The sequence below is a fragment of the Oncorhynchus nerka genome, linkage group LG2 (genome assembly GCF_034236695.1).
Source record: "Oncorhynchus nerka isolate Pitt River linkage group LG2, Oner_Uvic_2.0, whole genome shotgun sequence".
Lineage (NCBI taxonomy): Eukaryota > Metazoa > Chordata > Actinopteri > Salmoniformes > Salmonidae > Oncorhynchus > Oncorhynchus nerka.
Genome location: NC_088397.1, coordinates 37277332 through 37301638, shown reverse-complemented (window position 1 = coordinate 37301638; position 24307 = coordinate 37277332). Strand labels below are relative to the sequence as shown.

The 24307-nt window shown below is 42.0% G+C and overlaps 1 protein-coding gene across 1 annotated transcript; it reads right to left on the bottom strand.

Annotated features, from left to right (window-relative positions):
• Nucleotides 1-1081: 1081 nt before the first annotated feature.
• On the bottom strand, nucleotides 1082-18390 carry LOC115134950 (adenosylhomocysteinase B). The gene is made up of 10 exons (XM_029669073.2): nucleotides 18261-18390; nucleotides 14844-15034; nucleotides 10745-10820; nucleotides 9711-9863; nucleotides 5739-5851; nucleotides 5294-5501; nucleotides 4487-4574; nucleotides 3894-4011; nucleotides 3592-3786; nucleotides 1082-1847 (listed from the first exon to the last, which is right to left on the bottom strand). Exons 1-10 carry the CDS (start codon nucleotides 18286-18288, stop codon nucleotides 1716-1718), a joined length of 1302 nt encoding a protein of 433 aa, XP_029524933.1. The 5' UTR covers nucleotides 18289-18390; the 3' UTR covers nucleotides 1082-1715.
• Between the last annotated feature and the right edge of the window lie 5917 nt (nucleotides 18391-24307).

The window sequence follows — 24307 nt, the reverse complement described above, 5'->3', positions numbered from 1 at the left end:
ACTCTGGTCTGATAAAACCAAGATTGATCTCTTCTGCCTGAATGCCAAGCATCACATCTGGAAGAAACCTGGCACCATCCCTACAGTGAAGCATGGTGGTGGCCTGTTCCAGCAGCAGGGACTGGGAGACCAGTCTGGATTGAGTCAAAGATGAAAACAGAGAAAAGTAGAGAACCTTGATGAAAACCTGCTCCAGGGCACTCAGGACCTCAGACTGGGGCGAACGGTCACTTTCCAACAAGACAACGCAGGAGTGGCTTCGGGACAAGTCTGAATGTCCTTGAGCATCTCTGGACCTGAAAATAGCTGTGCAGCAATGCTCCCCATCCAACCTGTCAGAGCTTGAGGATCTGCAGAAAATAAATGGGTGTAACCCCCAATATAAAGATGTGCCAAATTTAACGAGAGGCTGTTAATGGCTGCTTAAGGTTCTTCAACAATGTACTGAATAAAGTCTCACATTTACACAAGTATTCCTTTATTAAATGTACAATGTCTAAAACCCTGTTTTTGCTTTGTCATTATGGGGCATTGTGTGTAGATTGAGGGGAGAAAACAATAAAAGCTGTAACCTAACAAAAGTGTTAAAAAAAAATAAAAATACTGAATACTTTCCGAAGGTAGTGCGTTTACCTTGAATCAATGTAGTTCAAGAATTCCAGACCTTAAGCAGATTGTAGTGTAAGCCTTGAAATTGGCATTTATTTATTCACTTTTTCCTGAGTGAGAACAGGTCAGTTTCAAACATATACTGTAGAGTTGTTCAATGAGTGTTGGTGGGGACAGGGAATAACTGAAAGAAACTGGTATTCAATTAGTCAAGTTAAATCAAAATGTTGATATTGCCGAGCAAATTTAGCTTAATTGATACCGTTCACATGCATAGCTTTGCACGGCTCCAGTTTGCCACGTGCAGATTAACTGCGGCAATGGTGTGGCAATTGTTTCCAATTGAGGAGTCCGACAGGTTGAGTTGCCCTCCTTTGTTCTCTGCATTGCAACATTATTTCAACTCTTGCGTTTGCCATACATCAATGGAACAAGTTCATTCTTTTTGAAAATAAGAGACTTTACAACCCAGTAAAATTGTATCTTTATTGCATCACATTTCACAACAGTGCAAGTACTGTAGGAAATGCAACACTTGGGATTAACAATGTAACCGTTAAACATGGCAGTATATGTTCGACCAGACCACAGCCCATTCCGTCACAGCTCAGCTAAGAAAACAGGATTCTGTCCCTTCAGACAGAATCCTAGACTTACAAAATAAGCAAATGGGGAAACTGAGTGTGTTCTTTAAGCCAGGCTTTGGTGGTACGTCAGAGTTTCTCCGTAAGACAATGATATGAAACCAGCACTTATTGCCATATTAGCTATGGTGTATATGTAAACTTGAATAGTATGGGGAATTTCAACTAAAAGCATCACATTTTTTTCATGATCAAAGAGGGAATGCAATTTATAACAAGAATAGTGCCTTTAGAAGCCACTTAGCACTTGTTGCTGTAAAGGCAAAGGAGCTCTGGTTGGAATCTCAAAGGTATGTAAGAATGGGCAAGACAGTTTAAAGGGTAGTTGAAGCAAAATGTCCTAACCTCAAAAAGACTCTTGGGAATCTTGGCCTACCCAAACCCACGTGTCCATGCGCCACCATACCACCATCAGACCCCCACCATGAGTCTGGGCCGCTGCTTGGCCACCTTCCTGACATCTCAATAGCGGTAATGGTCAGGCTTGAAGGGTCCTTCGCGGGGCAGTCCCAGGTATTTGGCCTGCTTATCTGAAAGCTTGGTCAGCTTGACGCCGAGCTTGTCAAGATGGGCAGCAGCCACCTCCTCATCCAGCTGCAGACAAGAGAAAAGGATTTCACAAGTCAAATTCTGAATAAAAGTTTCCTTACACTGGGACAAAACACGTTGATTAGTTACGGGGTTCAATCACTCAAACCACATTTACCCCACCAAACAAAAAAATAAACATGCTTTGTTGCTCCCAAGCAGTTGGGTCAAAATCACAGGAAAAATGTCAAAACTGGCCGCAATGCCAAGCGCAGACAGAATCCAATGGAGCTGTCAAAACAAGGCCGTCAAGACAAGGCCGAACATGAGGTTTTTAGCAACAGAAGAATGATATATCACAGGGGTGGTTCTTCTATTTGACAGACCATGTACTCTTCAACAAAATAAATAAAAACATATTATCTTATGGCAATAGGTTGACCTCTTAGGGATGGGTTAAGTTAGCAGCTGGAATGTTGTCTTTTTATCATAACATAGGGTACGGTTCGTGATGCTATGGACAGAATTCCTGCTAGTCGGCAGACACTCAAGAGAACCTTCCCTGGCTTAGTTCCCAACTTCTCATGAGGATATCTCTTGCGCTCAGCTCTGAGCATATGGCTTCAGTTAAAGGCCTTAAGATGTTCACCACAACCCATGTGTCACACAGTGCAAAATGACAATGCAACATTTCTGCCCCAAGTACAGAGAGCCTCATTTGGCTACCCATTTCAGGGTTAATCATTAATCCATTATGCACATTTAGCCTAATTTCCATTTCTTTGAATAGTCACAAGACATAATATACACATGAAAAACTATGCCCAAAATTCTAAATGTACAGTGAAAGCAATAATGCCCAAATCCAATATTGGCTATTCACAATTCTGCCTTAAAAAAGGACACAATTTGATAGTGAAATTGCCAATTCCCAGTCAGATGGTAGGACTGTCAATAGTCGAGCATTAAAGCAATTCCACTACTTTTCAACCTAATTTTCATCATTTCCAGCACAATATCAGTGTTTACATATGTGACAGGGCACACCTACATTTTGTAGAAAAGAAAATTGAAAAGTTCAACCCAATCATTTTCAAACACTAAGATTCGTGGAGACATGCGGAGTAAGGAAACTCATTGCAGTTTTTTGGGGAACAAAAATAAGTTTCTTCATTTCGATCCTACCCGGTGATGACAGAAGCATTTTTAGGACCGTCACACCAGATCAACAAAACACTGTATAGAGACACTGGTATATTGCTGAGATAATGAATAGGTTGAAAGTGGCAGAATTGGCCTTTAAGAACATCCACTCAAGTAGAGATCAATAAAATATGCATTACACAGTTCTGCAAACTGAATACAGGCAACTGATGTTAATGGAGCATATTTGATTACATACTACTAACTGCGAAAATGCATGTCTAATGCCGAGAACTGGAAAAATCTACTTGTGTCCACCTGGTATCTTTCCAGTCTGAAACCAGTTCATTTCAACCAAGGGTTACAGCAGGGTCAACTTAGGATACAATGATGGCTTTTTAGAGAATGATATCCACTCAATTTCTTCCAAATAAACTATACAGCTGCAGGCACTGAAAATATTGAACCCTTTCTAAAACCCTGCACCATATACAGGTTATGACAAACTATCGCTATAAGTTGCAAGACTAGAGCTCCATATTGCTCACGCATTGCAGCATTTGTTCTGCAAAATTCACAGTGTAAGCCAACTTTAGTGCCCGCAACGGCATAATACACATCAATCATGTGGAAATTGGAAACGTTGTTTCTTCGCTCAGTGGCTCACCTTCTTGGGCAGGAAGTAAACTCCCAGGGGGTACTTGCTGGTGTTCTTCCACAGCTCAATTTGGGCCAACACCTGGTTGGTGAAGGAGTTGCTCATGACAAAGCTGGGGTGACCCATGGCACAGCCCAGATTAACCAATCTGCCCTCAGCAAGCACGATGATGTGGCGGCCATTCTTCATGCGGTAACGGTCCACCTGGCGGGAGGAGAACGTTGGTATAGGACAATGGCCGAAACTCAAGAGCCAAATTACTGTAGACTAACCACACACACACTAAATGTGCTCTGTATGTTATGTCTTACCTGTGGCTTGATGTTTATCTTCTCGGCTGCGTTGGCATTGAGCCAGTTCATGTCTATCTCACAGTCGAAGTGGCCGATGTTGCAAACGATGGAGTCGTCTTTCATGTGCTCAAAGTGTCTGGGGAACACACCAGTGTACACATTAATGGCCTGTTGTAGACACCGCAGCAGTTGCATTTCAGAGAAGGATGCTGTTGCCCCTAAACTCAGAAATGTCTACTGGTTATAGAAAGATGATCCTGAGTTTCCCCACTTGAAAGAATCAAAATCAACCAATAGGAATCTACTTAAATAACATCATGTTAAAACTCAGATTCCCAGTTTGACGCCACGTGAATGCAGCATCAGGTCAGCTTTAAGTTTCCTCCACTAATGGGAAGGGTCATAGGCTAGTGGCGAATCTTCAAGAAGGATTGGGCGAAAATAAGCCGATCCGAGATCTGTACCGAGGTAACTTCTACTCAATGCATGCGTGTTGAATAGTGTCACTGAATTGAGGAATAATAACGAGGTAGGATTTAACTGTTCTTCTGATCAGACAGTGCTGAACACAAGTTGCATGGTGCTCTACAGGTCTCCAAAATGATACCTACTTGCCCAAAAGAATGTCCTCACAGCCAGTGGTGGTCACAAAGATGTTTCCCTCCTTGCAAGCCTCCTCCATGGTGGTGACTTCGTATCCTACAACATTATCACAAAATATAATTAAATACTACACAATAAGGCCTCCCGAGTGGTGCAGTGGTCTAAGGCACTGCATCACTAGAGCCTGTCGCAGCCGGCCGTGACCGGGAGGCGGACAATTGACCCAGCGTCACCCGGGTTAGGCCGGCAGGGATATCCTCGTCTCATCGCGCACTAGCGACTCCTGTGACGGGCCGGGCGCAGTGCACACTGACACGGTCGCCAGGTGTACCCTCCAACACATTGGTGCAGCTGGCTTCCGGGTTGGATGGGCATGGTGTGAAGAAGCAGTGAGGCTTGGTTGGGTTGTGTTTCGAGGACGCATATGGCTCTCGACCTTCGCCTCTCCCGAGTCCGTACGGGAGTTGCAGCGATGAGAAACCACCACCACCAATTGGATACCACGAAATTGGGTAGAAAAACCCACACAATAACTAGTATGTACTGTAGCAATACTACACAAAAATGTAGAATTAGTAATCAATAACTTAAGCTCAAATGTAAAAGGTGAGCTCGCTGCTGCAGTGAACAAATGAGATAGGGTAAAGCAGAAATTGTTGGCATGTCAACAGTTCTCAATTATATTTGCTAGGCACCAGAGATAAAAGGAACACAAACCTATAACCTGTTGAATCTCCAAGAACGTTCTGGGATAATGTAAATTAAATCAAAACAATAGCGTTGTCATATAACCAAACTTAAGAAAAGGTACAGACCTTCCATGGCAGCCTGCAGGGCATTGATGGGGTCAACCTCTGTGACGATGACACGGGCACCAAACCCACGGAGGGCCTGAACGCAGCCCTTGCCAACATCACCGTAACCGGCAACAACCGCCACCTTCCCGGCGATCATCACGTCTGTGGCCCGTTTGATCCCATCAATCAGAGACTCTCTGCAGCCGTACAGGTTGTCAAACTTGCTCTAGAGGGGGGCGAGAGAGCGATGGTATTGAGAGGGAGTTACTGTAATGGAACATAGTACTGCTGCCTACTCAAGAGGATGCAACATTACAAAATGCGCATGTATAAATGTATTTTATACCAACCAACGATGGTTGTATCAGTTCTATTAATGACCCATTTAATACATAATTTAATGCCACCATTAAGAGCGGAGGATGTATGCATGGCTCTACTATGGGAGGACGAGTGGGTCTACCTTGGTGACTGAGTCGTTGACGTTGATGGCTGGGATCTTGAGGTCGCCATTCTTCAACATCTTGTACAGGTTGTGCACCCCGGTGGTGGTCTCCTCAGACACCCCCTTGATTCCTGAGGGGAGACAATTAACATTGTTTTGGCCATGTTTGACAATGTTAAATTAAGACCATTTTTCATGGCATCCACATCTGGTAGGTGGCACCAAAAATAATGGCGGAAAATTATCAGGACGATGGCCGTATATCTCCTCTGAGTTAACTACTATGAATGACAAGTTAACATTCCAAACAGCAATACAGTCTTCAATCCAAAGTAACATTCCCCCAGGGACTGCATTTAAGTTAATGGTCACTGTTCGAGCGCCTGCTGAATGTTGCTTGCCAAATCCCTTTAGTTTTGAGGTTCTCAGTATTGGCTTTGTGGAGTAATGCTGCCACCTAGTGTACAAGACTCAAACCAACAGCCCTGGAGACAATTATAGCAGTACCACCCTTGCAAAAATACGTTGCAAAACTTGACTCGAAATGGGGATCCCACTTGAAGATCAGGGATTTTACACCTTAATATGCTTGAGCGGATCCTTGCCAACAGACTTGGAAGTTTTAGCTGAAAATAGGTCAATTAGGGGCAGTTAAAGGGGAGAGTCAATGAAACCAATCATGGAAGTACAGTATATTGTAGCAATTTCGGGGGATAGCCCCGACCAGGATACAAACCCAGGCCCAGCAACTGTCTTGACAACACCTTAACGGTTAAACCAAGAGGGTTGAACCTCTTGACAGGCTCAGACGTTGGCTCATGGTTGCTACACCACCCCCGTTGTTCGGGAGAGAGTTTTCAACTTGGGGTCCACCTGTGGTAAATATAATTGCTTGGACATTATTTGGAAAGGCAGTTTGGCAGTGCATTTCAGAGCAAAAGGAATGGTCCGTAGAGCTCAGAAAAGGAATGTGTCGAGGCACCGATCTAGGGAAGAGTACCAAAAAATATTTGCAACATTGAAGGTCCAAGAACACAGTGGCCTCCATTCTTAAATGGAAGACGTTTGGAACCACCAAGACTCCCCCTAGAGCTGGCCATCCAGACAAACTGAGCAATCAGGGGAGAAGGTCACCTCCCTGACCAAGTACCCAAAGGTCACTGACAGCTCTAGAGTTCCTCTGTGGAAATAATCTTCCTTCTGGAAGGTTCTCCCATCTCTGCAGCACTCCACCAATCCGGCATTTATGGTAGAGTGGTCAGATGGAAGCCATTCCTCAGCAAAAAAGGCACATGACAGCCCACTTGGAGTTTGCCAAAACATACCTAAAGGACTCAGACCATGAGGAACAAGATTCTCTGGTCTGATGAAACCAAGGTTGATCTCGGAGCTGAATGCCAAGCAACACGTCTGAAGGAACCCGCATCATGCTGTGGGGATGTTTTTCAGTGACAGGGACTGAGAGACTAGTCAGGGTCGAGGGAAAGATGAAAGGAGCAAAGTACAGAGTGCTCCTTGATGAAAACCCGCTCCAGAGCAGGACCTCAGACTGGGGCGAAGGTTCACCTTCCAACAGGACAACGACCCTAAGCACACAGCCAAGACAGAGCAGGAGTGGTTTTGGGACAAGTCTTGAGGGGCCAAGCCAGAGCCCGGTCTTAAACCTGATCGAACATCCCTGGAGAGACCTGAAAATAGCTGTGCAGCGACATTTTCCATCCAACAATGACAAAGCGTGTGAGGATCTGCAGAAAATAAATGGGACGCCCCGCAAATACGGGTGTGGCAAGCTTGTAGCGTCATACCCAAGAAGACTCGAAGCTGTAATCACAGCAAAAGGTGCTTCAACCAAATACTGAATAAAAGGTCTGAATATTTATGTAAATGTCTTATTTTTTTTATTATACAAACCTGCTTTTACTTTGTCATTTTGGGGTATTGTGTGTAGATTGAGGGGGGAAAAAAGAGATTTAATCCATTTTAGAATAAAGTAACAAAATGTAATAAGAGTGAAGGAGAATGCTTTCCAAATACAATGTACAAGTTTGAGGGGTGCAGGGGCTGCCACACTGGGTGCCCAGGGAGCTGTTGTTATGGGGGGTTAAGTCTCATGCTCAAGGGGACACCGGCAGGCAACGGCATCTAGGATTTGATCCCAACAACCCACTGGTTGCCAGCTCACTTCCAACCAGAATTCCCCAAATTCACTACAATATATTTTTATGATTGATTTAATTGACTCTCCCCTAATTTACTTATTTTTAGCTACACTTTAAGTCCTTTGGAGGGGATCAGCTTGAGAAAATCAAGGTGTAAAATCACTGATCTTACAGTTAATTTCCATTAAGACAACCCACATTAGTGGGCAGCCAGTGTTATGTTAATGTAGGCTCTAGTGTTTCGCTCAGGACTGTGACAAAGACTTGTGGTGAGCAGAATCAAACTCAGAGACTGTTGCTTTGTGAGAATGTTTTAAAAAGATCAAAACTGGTGAGGGACAAAGGTGCTAGGGGGAAATGCAGGTTTTAACTAATTAAACAAATACCATCTACATGATCAGTCTCTGTGTAAAATAAAGTGGTTTATGTGAACCTAACTCACAGCAAAAAAAAATGTAAAGACAGCAATGTTATTTGTTGCCTAGACTTCACCACAAACGACACTCAAGTCTTGAGAATAATACACTAATATCGCAGTTAGCCGTGATAGCCCTTATAATAGAACGCTTGTGACCAAACACCTAAACATTGCACTTGTGAAAAAAACATTCAAGTGAAACAGGCATTCGATTGTTGCTCTATTATATAGTGGCCACTATAGTTGACGTGCACAAGGCTACACGTGTGGAAAAATAAACACTCAGAGTATATATTATATATATATATTTATAATCCCCCTCACTCACATGTTACTGTCAAATTCAACACAAAAGCATTTACACTTTCTGCTTATGGACATCTATTCTAGTATGTGCCAGCTGAGCATGATACCCTTTGTTGGCACAAATTATCTCTTTCAGGCAGAGTAGACCTGGGATACCCCTTTTAATCCACTGTTTTAAAAAAGTGAGAAGGGAGAAAGTGTGTGGTGTTCCATAGTGGCTTCCAGCTTAAGCCAGGCCGAGGAGGGACACAAATAAAACATGCTTTCTGCTACTAAGATCAGTGAAATGTAGGCTAAACTGACAACGGAGAGAAGAGCAGAAATCTCAGACAAGCAAGCAAGTCGCAGCAATGAAGAATTGCACATCGCATTCCAGCAACTTCAGACAAAAAATGACTTAGTTGTACCTGTTCACTCTCTCGTATCTGACCTCTCATTGGCTAGAAGGGTCTCATCTGAGCTCACCTTTCATCTTTGAGGACATGCATTTCCATTGTTAGAGCAGTCACCATGTCAATATAATAGATCTTTGATATTTCCTACCTGCAGCAAAACTAGTGGACAACGCAGGAAATACCAGTGAAAGCACAGTGCCTCAAGTCCTGGCCCCACCCATAAGCCAAGGCAAGTCCCAACTAACCCTCAGACACATTACAGACCTGTAAACATCAGAGTCCAAAACATGTATGCACAGCAGTGTCCTAGAATATTGGACCTGTTGGTTGTCATACTTCTGGTATTCTCAGCACTGCTCGGGCCACTTTTTCAACCGTCACCACATTCAAATGAATAGACGTGTACGTGGAAGCCTGTTGGTTGGGGATTTTGGGATGTGCATCCCCATGGACGGTGGTCTCAGAGCAGCCTAGCTATGTCACAATGGGATGCCGGACTAGTGAGTCTGCGGACTCAATTACGCTGAAAGCAAAATGGGCGCTGAACCACTACACTACTTTATTAAACCTACCCTGATCTGGTGGAACAAATTGGGAGCAGTAAATCCTATGTTTACAGATCTGTAAGGAGTAACAATAGAGTGCCTTGTTGTAATTAAGCTGTCCCATCTGTGAGGCCCTGACGGTTGTCAGAGGTAGCTAGCTCCCGTACCTGACAGCAGCTTGGGGTACTTCTTGTGGACCATGTTGGTGAGGTCACCGCCATCGTCCAGGATCATGTTGAGGGGCTGGCCATCCTTCCAGTAGATGGTCTGCTCAATGCACCACACATACTCCTCATCGGTCATGCCCTTCCAGGCATACACTGCAATGAGAGAGGCTTGAGAATCAGGATTGAGGAGGGACTGCTTTGCAATGGCAGAGACAAGGTTTGTGGTCTATAAGCATGAAGCAGAAAACTTTTTAAAAAGGCACAACCAATTGGATCATTCATTTTCATCTAACATTTTATCTATTAGGTAAAGTTATTTTTTTGTGAAAAAAGTAATACATTCTTGGCTTATGATCAAATTCAACTGTCATTAAGTGAAGTGTGAAGAGCTTTCCAAAACTCATTTGACACATAATGGCTGCATTCCAGGTCCCACCCCCCACAGTCAAACTGGGCTACGGATCACACCTGGAAAAGTGTTACTCAGGAATCACGTCAACCTATGCCATTCGAGGCTTTGAACAGCAAGTGGCTGAAACCTGCCTATAGCTCAAACAAATTAAGCACCCCACTGATGCAGACACTGATACTCCTCTGCCTCGTAACTTCTCACTCAGAACACCACTCAAGTGTTGTCATTACACGAGGAAAAAAACCACACAGAAAATATCCTCATGAGCTTCAGATTGACATTACTGCAAGGGTAATGTTGCACTAAGCAATGGTGATATCTCAGAGACATCCTAGGATGAATGTTAGGCAAGGAATATAGGAAAAATGTATGTTCTAGTTTATCGAGAATGACAGTTCTATATATTGACATATCACATGATACCAGGCTATAGAAGGTGAACAACAGGCTTATTTAGCAGAACACTCTGCCCCTTAGGCCTTAAAAGATCAATTGAGGACCCTTGTGTACATCTGGTCTGCCTTATCTCTTACTGTTGCACAAGGGCCAAGTGAGAGCTGGCAGGAACCAGTGCTAAACACAGAGCAGGTCTTGAGGCATATAAACAAACAGTTGTGTGTACCTGGAACCCCAGTTTTGGCAATGGCTGAAGCGGCGTGGTCCTGAGTGGAGAAGATATTGCAGCTGGACCATTGAACCTACAAACGAGAAAAACGGTCACAGGTTGACTAGGACACTCAGTACGCACTCGCACACAAGTCCTTTTGTAATTCTCAGAACATTGCTTACTGACAGATAACGGGTCCATTTAAATTGTGCTCACTTGGTGCATTGAGTGGGGGAGGAGGTTGCTACCGTTAACACAGGCTAGACGTCTGTGTTAGATATACATACACGGTCAAAAGTTATAACATATACACATTCAAGGGTTTTTGTTCATTTAATTTGTACTATTTTCTACATTGTAGAATAGTGAAGACATAAAAAATATGAAACACATGGAATCATGTAGTAACCAAAACAGTGTTAAACAAATCAATATATTTTATATTTGAGACACTTCAAATAGCCAACCTTTGCCAAGATTGTGGAACGCTGGCAAGGCATTCTCTCAACCAGCTTCACCTGGAATGCTTTTCCAACAGTTCCCACATATGCTGAGCACTCGTTAACTGCTTTTCCTTCACTCTGCTGCCCAACTCATCCCAAACCATCTCAATTTGGTTGAGGTCAGGGGATTGTGGAGGCCAGGTAATCTAATGCAGCACTCCATCACTCTCCTTTTTGGTAAAATAGCCCTTACACAGCCTAGAGGGGTGTTGGGTCATTGTCCTGCTAATAACAAATGATAGTGGGACTAAGCCCAAACCAGATGTGATGGCGTGTCGCTGCAGAATGCTGCGGTACCCATGCTGGTTAGAATTAAAGACTGTTTCACCAGCAAAGCACCCACACACCATAATACCTCCATGCTTTATGGTGGGAAATACACATGCAGAGATCAGTTCACCCAGACCACGTCTCACAAAGACAACAGTTGGGACCGAAAAACTAGAATTTGGACTCCAGACCAAAGGACAAAATTCCAATGGTCTCATGTTCATTGCATGTGTTTCTTGGCCCAAGCAAGTCTCTTATTGATGTCCTTTAGTAGTGGTTTCTTTGCAGAAAGAGGCCTGTTCCATGCAGTCTCCTCTGAACAGTTGATGTTGAGAAGTCTTACTTGAACACCGAAGAATTTATTTGGGCTGCAATTCTGAGGCTGGTAACTAATGAACTTTTCCTTTGCAGCAGAGGTAACTGAGTCTTCCATTCCTCATGAGAGTTATCATAGCGCCTGATGGTTTTTGCGACTGCACTTGAAGAAAATGTTAAAAGTGCTTGAAACCTTAATATCTTAAAGTATTTGAGCTGTTCTCACCCTTTTAATGTGGACTTGGTCTTTTGGTCCAAATAGAAAGAGGGGGGGTAATACAGAAGATTGACCATCTTGTCACAACACAACCGATTGGCTCAAATGAATTAAGGAAAGTTCCACAAATTAACTTAACGCACACCAGTTAATTGAAATGCATTCCAAGTAACTACCTGATGAAACTGGTTGAGAGAATGCCAAAAGTGCACAAAGCTGTCATCAAGGCAACGTTTGACTACTTTGAAGAATCTAAAATATATTTTGATTTGTTTAACACTTTTGGTTACTACATGATTCCATGTGTTATTTCATAGTCTTCACTATTATTCTTCAATGTAGAAAATAGTACAAATAAATAACCCTCGAATGAGTATGTGTTCTAAAACATTTGACCGGTAGGGAGTGCATGCATGTATAGTGCATTTGGAAATTAAAAATCAGACCCAGTCCCCATTATAGCCTTATTATAAAATGAAGTACTTTGTCCTCAATCTACACAGAAGGACAAAGAATACAGGTTGACATTTTTGCAGATTTTTTTTTTTTTAAAACAAGCTCAGGTGAATCCTGTTTCCATTGACCATCCTTGAGATGTTTCCACAACTTGCAGTCCACTTGTGGTAAATGCAATTGACCGGACATGATTTGGAAAGGCACACCTGTCTATTTAAAGGTCCCACAGTTGACAGTGCATGTCAAAGCAGAAACGAAGCCATGCGGTCAAAGGAATTGTCAGTAGACCTCCGAGAGAGGATTGTGTCGGGGCACAGATCTGGGGGAAGGGTACAAAAAAAAGTGTGTATGCAGCATTGAACGTCCCCAATAACAGTGGCCACTATCATTCTTAAATGGAAGAAGTTTGGAACTCTTCCCAGAGCTGGCCACCCAGAGAAACTGAGCAATCGGGGGAGAAGGGCCTTGGTCAGGGAGATGACCAAGAACCCAAATGGTCACTGACAGAGCTCTAGAGTTCCTCTGTGTTAAACTTATCTTATAAAAAACAATCAATCTCAACATAATCACTAGTTAACAACACATGGTAGATGATATTTCTAGTTTATCTAGCGTGTCCTGCGTTGCATATAATCGATGCGGTACCTGTTAATTTAACATTGAATCACAGCCTACTTCGCCAAACAGGTGATGATTTAACGAGCGCATCGAGCGCATTCGCGAAAAAAAGCACCGTCATTGCACCAATGTGTACCTAACCATAAAAATCAATGCCTTTCTTTAAAATCAATACACAAGTATATATTTTTAAACCTGCATATTTAGTTAATATTGCCTGCTAACATTACTTTCTGTTAACTAGGGAAATTGTGTCACTTCTTGCGTTCCGTGCAAGCAGTCAGGGTATATGCAGCAGTTTGGCTCGCCTGGCTCATTGCCAACTGTGTGAAGACCATTTCTTCCTAACAAAGATGATAATTCATTTGCCAGAATTTTACATAATTATGACATAACATTGAAGGTTGTGTAATGTCACAGAAATATTTAGACTTAGGGATGCCACCCGTTAGATAAAATACAGAACGGTTCTGTATTTCACTGAAATAAGAATGATAGTTTCCAGATTTGACCATATTAATGACCTAAGGCTCATATTTCTGTGTGTTATGTTATAATTAAGTCTATGATTTGATATTTGATAGAGCAGTCTGAGCGATGGTAGGCAGCAGCAGGCTCATAAGCATTCACTCAAACAGCACATTCGTGCGTTTGCCAGCAGCTCTTCGTTGTGCTTCAAGCATTGGGCTGTTTATGACTTCAAGCCTATCAACTCCCGAGATTAGGCTGGTGTAACCGATGTGGAATGGCAAGCTAGTTAGCGGGGGTCCGCGCTAATAGCGTTTCAATCGGTGACGGCACTCGCTTTGAGACTTGGAGTGGTTGTTCCCCTCGCTCTGCAAGGGCCGCGGCATTTGTGGAGCAATGGATAACGATGCTTCAAGGGTGGCTGTTTTCGATGTGTTCCTGTTTCGAGCCCAGATAGGGGCGAGGAGAGGGACGGAAGCTATACGGGTACACTGGCAATACTGAAGTGCCTATAAGAATATCCAATAGTCAAAAGGTATATGAAATACAAATGGTATAGAGAGAAATAGTCCTATAATAACTACAACCTAACACTTCTTACCTGAGAATATCGAAGACTCGTATTAAAAGGAACCGCCAGCTTTCATATGTTCTCATGTTCTGGGCAAGGAACTTAAACGTTAGCTTTTTTAACTTTTTCAACTAACAATTCACATTTATTGAGATCAAATTAGCATCTGCTTAATACAAGTGAATGAGTTGGACTTTGGGCTGACCAGTGACTTACATTTAGAGTACACGGTCAACCGAAACCCTTGTGGACTTCTCCATTCCCACGGTCATGATGCCGTAGCTTATTTTTACTAAGGTTTAGCCTGATCTTTGCCAAAAGAGGGTCTTATTCAAATATGTTTTTCATTGCCCTTCTTGCAGTGGTTTTCAAACCTGCAAGATTGAGACCTGCTTTCCAATTCTAATATGACCAACGCAAATAACCTGTTTGAGACAACTCTCAGAACCCAGGATGAACTAGTTACACCTGACCAGAGTCCTGACCCAATACAAGACATTCCAGCACAGTGCTCAATCACAAAGTTGAACTTTTTTTTTTAAATAGAACAGTCCTTTGTCAGATAATGTGATTAAGGTCAACAGACCAAGATGTTAGCATTTAAAGTACACAAGTGACACTTTATGCTACATGCAGTGTGCAGGAAAGTATCTAGTCAAACCTTAGAGGAAGACTGCATGGAAGTGTGTCTCTCACCTCGGCTCCGAGGGCAGTGAGGGTCTCAATCAGCACGGCGGTCTGCAGGGTCATGTGGAGGCAGCCTGCAATGCGGGCGCCCTTCAGGGGCTTGGACTGGCCGTACATCTCCCTCATCTTCATCAGGCCGGGCATCTCATTCTCTGCAATGTCAATAGCTTTGCGGCCCCACTCCGCCAGGCTGATGTCAGCTACGGAGGAAAAAAAAAAAGACAAACTGCTACTTAATAAACCGGTTCTACATGTTGAGTAAGTAATAGTTCAAAGTGTCAGAGGTTCACAGATCTCAAAAAGTTAGTTCGAAATTAGCCAGAGTTTATCCTTCTCAATTATTTGGGGTTCTGAACTTTTATTTTTGAGTAAACTATCACTTCAAGTCCAAGTTACGCTACTTCTAAATAAATGAGGTTATGTATACTGAACAAAAATCTAAATGCAAAATGTAAAGTGCTGGTCCCATGTTTCATGAGCTAGAAGATCACAGAAATGTTCCATACTCGCAAACGGCTCATTTCTCTCAAATGTTGTGCACAGATCTGTTTACATCCCTGTTAGTAAACATTTGACCCTTTGTCAAGATAATCTATTCACCTGACAGGTGTGACATATCAAGTAGATGATTAAACAGCATGCTCATTACATAGGTGCACCTTGTGCTGGGGACAAAAGGCCACTAAAATGTGCCGTTGTCACAACACAATGCCACATGTCAAGTTTGGGGAGCGTGCAATTGGCAAGTAAAGTCCACTAGAGCTGTTGCCAGAGAACTTAATGTTAATTTCTCTACCATAAGCCGCCTCCAACAGTTTTAGAGAATTTGGCAGTAGTCTAACCGGCCTCCCAACCGCAGAGCACATGTAACAACACCAGCCCAAGACTTCCACATCTGGCTTCTTCACTTGTAGGATCGTAAGAGGATCGGGGATATGACTGCGCCCCTGCCCAGTCATGTGAAATCCATACATTAGGTTCTAATTTATTTATTTCTTTCATTGGACTGATTTCCTTATATGAACTAACTAAGCCAAATCTTTGAAATTGTTGCAACAAATTTTTTTCAGTGTAGGTTGATCAAGTCTAAACCGTCCATGATAATCTCCATCCCTTAGCATCTCCTTCACTTCGTGGCCATTGATTTGAAAGAATTTGCAATTTGTCCAAAACTTTCATTGCGAGTGGTCATCTCATGATCTATTGAGATCAAGCTGTGGTTTAGGAGAGCAGGCTGGCAGTGAGAGTAGTTTGTCTTAAAGTTAGACATTTGCAGCTGCCTTGCACTGGCTGAACTTGCTTGGGAGTCAACATCAGTTGCAGCTTCCACCGACTACTGGGTCTTAACAGCTGCAATCCAACACTGCACTCTTCAGAGGTCTCCTAACGGAACAAAGCCCATTCAAATGGACGGTAAATGTTACTAAACATTACTGTATATTCACAAAGCACTGAGCCGCCACAAGGGATTAATAGACTCTCCGTCTCTGCCTAAACGCTCTGTATAAAAACGCAAATATGCCTCGCACATGAGTTGGAAACATTTGGAATTTAACTTTCATATAAGCAAGAAATAATTGTTCAAATACAAGACACTTACTGTACCCAGATTAGAAATGTTGCACCTGGCTGTATTTTGAGAAAGAGGAAATTAATGGTCCAATAGAAATTTTAGCGCTAGCTAATAAGATGTCACATAGTAAGTGTATCTAAACTGCACAACGAATGTATATTTTGTATTTGAAAGATTCTCGCTTATTAAAGTTATGTTTCAAAGGTTTCCAAAACTGTATCGCAAGACAAAGCACTGGGATTAAACAAAGAATCTGGATTTATTGTTCACGGGGGAGCCAGCTGTGATCAGTACAATCAACTGAGAATCCATGGGGTGCCAGCTGTAAACTGGGTATACACCATTAGGTTCGAGAGTTACACTGAACCTTACTCCTCCTGTACGCCAGTCAGATGCGGTGAGCCAGAATATGTGCCAACTGCAAACAACCACCCTGAACTGGAGCAGTCCAGCTTGCATCAAGTGTCCAAAATATGTTCACAACCTGCAAAACTATCAAGACCGAGGCAAAACATAGACTGCTCAAAAGTAGCCATGGATATTATTCCAGGATGTTTGAGATTTTTTTTTTAAGTGGAATAAATTTTAAAAAGGCCTAGTTCACCCCAACACATTGAGTGAATGATACAATGCTAAAAGTATTGTTTGGGCAGCTCTGACCCAGAAGCTTGTGGAACAAAGTTTAAGGCAGGACTCTACCATCAAGCCATTTTCCTTGCTACCTTGGACCCCCCCAAATGAATTTGACATTTAAAGTGGTCATGCAGGGGTTATGGTTAGAGCACTAACCATCAAGCCATTGATTAACTATCCCTCAACTATTCCTAAAAAAAAACAAAAAAAATATGAAAAAAAAAAGTTGTCAGGGTGACAAGTGAGGACTGAAAAATACTAGGTGAGGCATTTTAAAATGTTATGTAACCAAGTAAGACAGAGTGGTAGAAAGGTGAAATACTAAACGGTTATCGAACCCTTCCAAGCAAGTGTGAAGATTTATCTTCATACATGGGTACTTCCAAACAAATTTAGTCATTGTCACCAAAGTCAGAAGCTTATATTTGTTTTATTTTACCTTTAATTAGGAAAGTCAGTTAAGAACACATTCTTATTTACAATGACGGGCATTTATTATCTCAACAAATCTTAACTTGTGCCCAACTCCCTCCAAAGTTGAACCATAAAAAAACACCGTATGGATTTAGTGCAGAAACAATAGCACACTGTTATAGTGCCCTGCTTTGCCTGCTGTGCCAGACTGCCTGTCAATCAATGAAAACTGGCGGCTCCACAGACATTTAGGTAATGTAGTCTTACTACCAAGTTCCGAATACGAACGAAAGCACCAAGCTCGACTAAACGGACTACAACTACCAATAACTTAGAAATAAGTATTCTGAATGAAACCATGCTTGCGGGCCAGTGTTATGTTCGTTATGCCGACTCTATTAGTTCTGTAACCAAATGTAACAAAACTTGCATTTTACCAAATTGTGATTTACATGCTGCAATTTCTGTTAGTGGTTATGCATGGGTAAAGCGTTGTAAAAAGAAAATATAAAAGAATAACACAAGGCAGCAGGAAAATTGGCCATGTGTCCCACCTCAACCTGATTATACACGTTTATAAATACCAGTGCAAATGTTTTGTTAGTAAACATGTTATCTTTGGACATTTAGTTAACTAAGTTATTTTAGAGTCAGACAAATTACCCACTAGCTAGCCAAATGAAGGCTAAAATCAATGCTACGCGACAGCATTAGCCGGCTAGCCACCCGGTTAATCCACAATCAATGAAGGACTTGAAGCTCGCGTGTATGATAAAGAATATAAATAAATGTAAATTCATACTGACCAACTTTGAAGGGCAGTTTCTCGGACATGCTTGTCTTCTTTTGGATCGTTCAGTCGTGATCGCTGTATGGTTGTTACTGCCTGGCTTTGGACAGAAAAGAAGGGAACGATAGGTGTGAACTTGAATTTAAGTAGCCGTCATTTGCCCTCTTGTAATATTCATGAGGTCCCATGCCAATCTTCCACCTTGCGGTTCCAATTGGCTGAGAATGTTCCTGCCCCGTATGAGAGGAAACCCATAGGCTCTCACAGCCACCGGGAGTGGCAGCCAATAAGAACTCGAATCTCAAGATGGGTGTGTTGCTCAACAGAGCGAGGAAGAGCCAAAAGCTGCAGCCCAATATGGCAACCAAAGCGCTCTGCTATAGGAAGACGGTTTTTGATTGAGCTTCTTCCGTTTTTAAAACATAGGATGAGTCGTATTTCACTTATACTTTTACACAAATAATTGTACATTTCAGCTATAAAACTGCTGATTGTTTATTTTAGATTAAAATTATTGACGATAGGTGCAGGCTACTGTTGCGTCATAGGTTGTATGCGTGTGTTTACTGTCACCCTGATATTGGCTAGTTATCTACTTCCTATGTAGTTATAACGTGTTTGTCAAGCAGGAGTGAAGGGCACTGTGTCCCGATTGTTGCCGTAGTTGGTTTAATTAAGCAATAAGGCTTGGGGGGTGTGGTATATGGCCAATATACCACGACTAAGGGCTGTTCGTGGGCATATACCACAAACCCATGAGGTGCTTTATTGCTATTATAAACTGGTTACTAAAGTAATTAGAGATGTAAAAAATAAATGTTTTGTCATACCCATAATATAGTCTCATATACCACGGCTGTCAGCCAATCAGCATTCAGGGATGGAACCACCCAGTTTATAATATGAATTAGTGACATCTAGATGGTTAATAATATGAATTAATGTGACATCTAGATGGGTAATAATATGAGTTAGTTATGTAGACTGTTATCATACTTTAAATAAAATCATGTGAGAAAATGGTCATAGATACCACCGGCGACATGACCATGATACCCAAGTTGGAAGCACTTCAAGTTGGTTGGCAGAACACCGGAGTAGTGAGCACTCATCACTGCCTTATCGACTCGTAGTGTAGCCCAATCTGCCACGCAAAATGGCCTTGGCTTGGAGGGCTAAAAATCGTCCCAATGAGCTGATTCGCTTCCCCATACACCCACTCGCCATATTGGAACGCAGATACCCCCCTTCTCGAAGCGAGAGGGATAATCCTTAGTGGGGGCGAAGTTGATCTATTCCCGTCGATGGAGGACCATATTTGTTGTATGCGACAGTATAACATCCTTATGATGACTATAACATTTCTTGGCACCTTCAATTATTGCACATTTTCTCATAAAAAGTATATTTGAACACTCTGCACAGGCAACTTGGAACCAATCAAAACTCCCGTACATACCCCTCGTGATGAAGGCAGCCAATGGACTGTTTCTATCTACAATGTAAAACAGCCTCTTGTGAAAACGTGACCTGCTGTCTGATGGAGGGGAATAGATTTGGTTTATAATTTCTTAAGACTGAAATAAGATACATATGGGTTCGAGTGCGCACTTGAAATATGCAGCATGCAATACGAATAGTCTTGGTCGTATGAAGAGGTAATTCCGTTGACCATTTAGCCAATTTATTGAAAACTAGCCAATGTTACAGCAGAGCTGGCAACTCACGCATTGGCCGTGAGTCACACGGATTTGATCCTCTGCTCTCACGGGACGGGACACCTTCCATTTCACGCATTGAAAATTACTGTTTTTATTTGTCTAATTAGTCAATTGTATAGTCAGCGCGTTAACTTTCAACTGTGCTTCAAATCAGAGCGTCTGCGCCTGGAATTTAACATCACGAGTTGAACCCGTCATTGGCCTGCCTTGCCACGGCACAGTGAACAGCGGCACATTTGAAGTATTTGATTGGTCTAGTTATGTAAAGGATCAAGGGTATTGGAAGCATGTTTTAAACTCCTCAAGATTATATTGGCGCTGAATGGAGAGAGAGCACGTTTTCTGCTGAGTTTATAAAACTCAAAGAGCAGCACAGTAGCGTGTACAATGTTGTCAACAAAAGTAGGTTTCTGTTTTTATTTAACCTTTATAACGAAGGCAAGTCAGTTAAGAACAAATCCTTATTTACAATCCAGTCTCCCCTTTAAAATTTCATCCCCCAAAAATCGAAAAGTTACAAAGTCGTCGAATTTTGAGACTTAATTTAACCTGTGGTTTATATTTTATCATTTTTGACCCTGGTCATACACCTAACTAATCCATGTCAAAATACATATAGAATTGTAGGAAATTAGCTTTAAAACAATACAATTTGCTATCTAGGGGTTGTGCCAGGGGACAATGAAATTCTCATGGCAAATCTCACTCCAAGCTTTTGTCAAAAGTTGGCAGCCCTGTTACAGTTTGACTAACCTAGCCAGCTACTGTAAATGCCAGTGTTTCATTAGTTATCTGTCAGTGAAATCATGTTTTGGCATGATTATATCGAATTTAAAGTAACTAGCTGCAGGTTTAAAGAAACATTCAATCATATACTTACATGCTGACCAGACCGGTCACGTGCGCGAGCGTTACAAAATACATTTAGAAATGTTATTCAATTATTGCGCCAACGAGCGTCTGCGTTGCCAAGGGCTAAAATAGAAGTCATTCCTATTTCTGACGCAGATCAGACTGCAAGTCCTGCCTCTCCCATCTCATTGGTTTATAGAAGCAGGTACCCACCTGCCATCTCCTCATTGGTTATACCCACGTGGGTGATTGAAAGACAAACTTTTTTGCCTGTTGTCGTGGTAATACTATGAAAGTGTAGATGACAATCACCATATAAGTTCAAAGATGAAAAAGGCTGGGAGGAGCGATGACTAGAAACGATTTGGTTGACTGGTTTATGTGTGGATTAATTGTCGGAGTAGAGGACCTTGTGCATTTCAGGTAAAATAACAACTCAATGTTTATATGCCAGGACAAATTAGCTAGCAACAGCAAGCTAGCTAAATAGGACAAATTAGCTAGCAAGTGCAAGCTAACTAGCTAAATTGCCATACATGTTTAATGCTTTTCGACCTGTACCCAAATTAATGTCATTGGTTCAGAGTTTGATTTGATATTTTAACCTGCGTGTCGTGATCGCGTTTGGTGTAGGGGGACAAAATAAATGTATGCACGATGGCGCACGCGCGCAGCCATTTTGGGTTCCGTGTTAGCATAGAAACCTAAAAAGCATGTACTGTAGATGGAAAGGTGTGTCATTTATGCTAGAAAAAACAGCTGCATATGCATATTAGCCAATACATATGGCATAGCCTACACATATAGCATACCTTGCAATGCAGTCTTCTCTAAAAACAGTTGTACAATGTGCTCTGCAATAAGAAATCTGATGAGTTCAAATTGCAGCTTCCCAATTCTATGGTGGGCATGAATGCATTGGAGTACAAGTTATGGAAAATGATAGAGCCTTTAGGATTATGGAAAAAGCAGTTGGGAAATAAAGATTTGAAGTTCATATACTAAATGTTCAGTGAATGTGAGTATATTTAGGTGGTTTAAATGATTACCTTTCCTACTAACCTTCTAAAAGTTGACTGCCAAAATCTTGCCAATCCATTCATTATTCTACTAACTATGACCGAGTGTGAGACATGTTTTCCATAATGTACATTTCATATACATTCGAACAAAGAACACCATCACAAATAGTGTTTCACTATTTAATGAGTAAGGAGACAAATTGCAAAGGTGTCAGCCAGTATTTGAAGTATCTAAATATAGCATAACCTACCAATCAATGTATATCAAGTGCCGTGGAGGGCACAATCTTACAATGTTACTGTCCAGAAATGAGAGCTTTACCATCTATGCCAAAAGCCTGGGCCTCTGATGGCAACTGTAGAACTTTCATCAATGAATTCTTCAGTATTCCCCCTTCTCTCTAGGAGCATTTGTGTGCTCAGGCCCCATAGGTGTATAGAAAGGATCTCTCCCTGGTCACCAATGTAGCTGACAAGGACCTTAGCAGAATGAAATCTAAAGCTTGTGTGGTCCAGAGACATGAACCAGCATCTATGGCAAAAGCCTGGGCTCCCGGCAGGGACAATAGAATTCTCCCCACTGCATGTTACAATAGTAAAATAATCTGTCACCTGTTAAACGGATTCTACATTGAATTTAGTCTTTGAGATGTCCAAACAAGCACTTATATCAAGAGGTGGGACCAAATCACTATTATTCGAGTCACAAGGTCTGAGTCTCAAGTCAAGTCCCAAGTAGAACAGGTCAAAGTCGTGCATTCTATGGTCAAGTTGAGTCGAGTCACAAATTTAAATCAAGTCAAGTCAAGTTTTTAAAAAATCTACATGCAACGACTTGTTCAACTTCAAATCTTTGTCTATTGAGGCTACCAGACTAGGGCTGTTATGGTGACCGTATTACTGCCAAATCGGAGGTCACAAGTCATGAGGGTAGTCAAATTCCATGGGACTGTTTAGTCACGGTAATTAGGCTTCTCCAAACTCCGATGCTGCTGAAGGTCATTAGTAGCCTACCAAACTTGCTAACGGCCTCATATTCAGCACTCTAGTGTCTCTCTAATCACTCTGACATCAGTGCAAATGCAATCGAAAATCTAATCAAACTCTTCATGAGAACATATAAGCACATGTTCCGCAACATTTCTATAGGCTATGCAATTGTGTGAGAAAACAGAGTGATGGCATCTATAAAAAGAGGAGGATGCCATCAGCTTTCTATAGGCTAGGCCTACTATTATTATTTCTCAACTTTCCTAATATTAAGCACATTGCTTCTCTTTACAACAGGAGTATAGCTCACCTGGCTGGCATGAAAATGAACCACAGGAAAGTGTCCTCCATTCGCTGTTTAAGTGCATAGATGACGTATTTTTTAAACTGCCCCTGTTTGAGACTGGTGCATGATAATGGTCCATTCTAAATCAAAACAAATTGTTGTAAATCTTTTCAAGATTAGGAGCATTTGCCACAAATTAAGTGGGAAACTGTCACCAAAATCACCCCAGCATGACAATTATTTCAAACAGTGTGTTTGTTTCACCATCCTGGTCCACCCAGGCCGCAGGCAAGGTCAAGGATAGCAGGGTTCGGTACACGAATCTGGTTCTCGGTAGGTCCAGGTCCAAACGCCAACAGGTAAGTCCAAACAGCCCAGCTCATACACGGTAAATCCAGCCGATATACAGTATATTGTCTCTTTGTCTATGGTTCACAGATCCTTCCAGTCATTTCTCTCTCGCTTCCTGGTTTTTCTTGACCCTTTATCTGTGGGTCGGCCCCACCTTCTGAGGGTTCCCCTTGCTTCTGGGAATTGTAGATTTGGCAGTCGGCCATTTTGTGATCTGTAGTTCTGATCGGGGTGGCCATTTTAGTGATAGGGCAGAGCCCGTTTATTAGTTCTGCACTCACATATCTGCCATTTATCACTCGACATCCTCCTTTGCCACAAAATTTACAGTACCAGTCGAAAGTTTGGAGACACCTACCCATTCAAGGGTTTTTCTTTATTTGTACTATTTCCTACATTGTAGAATAATAGTGAAGACATCAAAACTATGAAATAACATGTGAAGTCATGTAATAACCACAAAAGTGTTAAACAAATCAAAATATAATTTATATTTGAGATTCTTCAAAGTTGCCACCCTTTGCCTTGATAACAGCTTTGCACACGCATTCTCTCAACCAGCTTCATGAGGTAGTTACCTGGAGTGCATTTCAATTAACAGGTGTGCCTTGTTAATTTGTGGAATGTCTTTCTAATGCGTTTGAGCCAATCATTTGTGTTGTGACAAGGTAGGGGTGGTACACAGAAGATAGCCCTATTTGGTAAATTACCAAGTCCATATTATGGCAAGAACAGCTCAAATAAGCAAAGAGAAATGACAGACCATCATTACTTTAAGACATGAAGGTCAGTCAATACGGATGTATGCGCTTATTATGTGAAGAAAATGTATCAACATTTT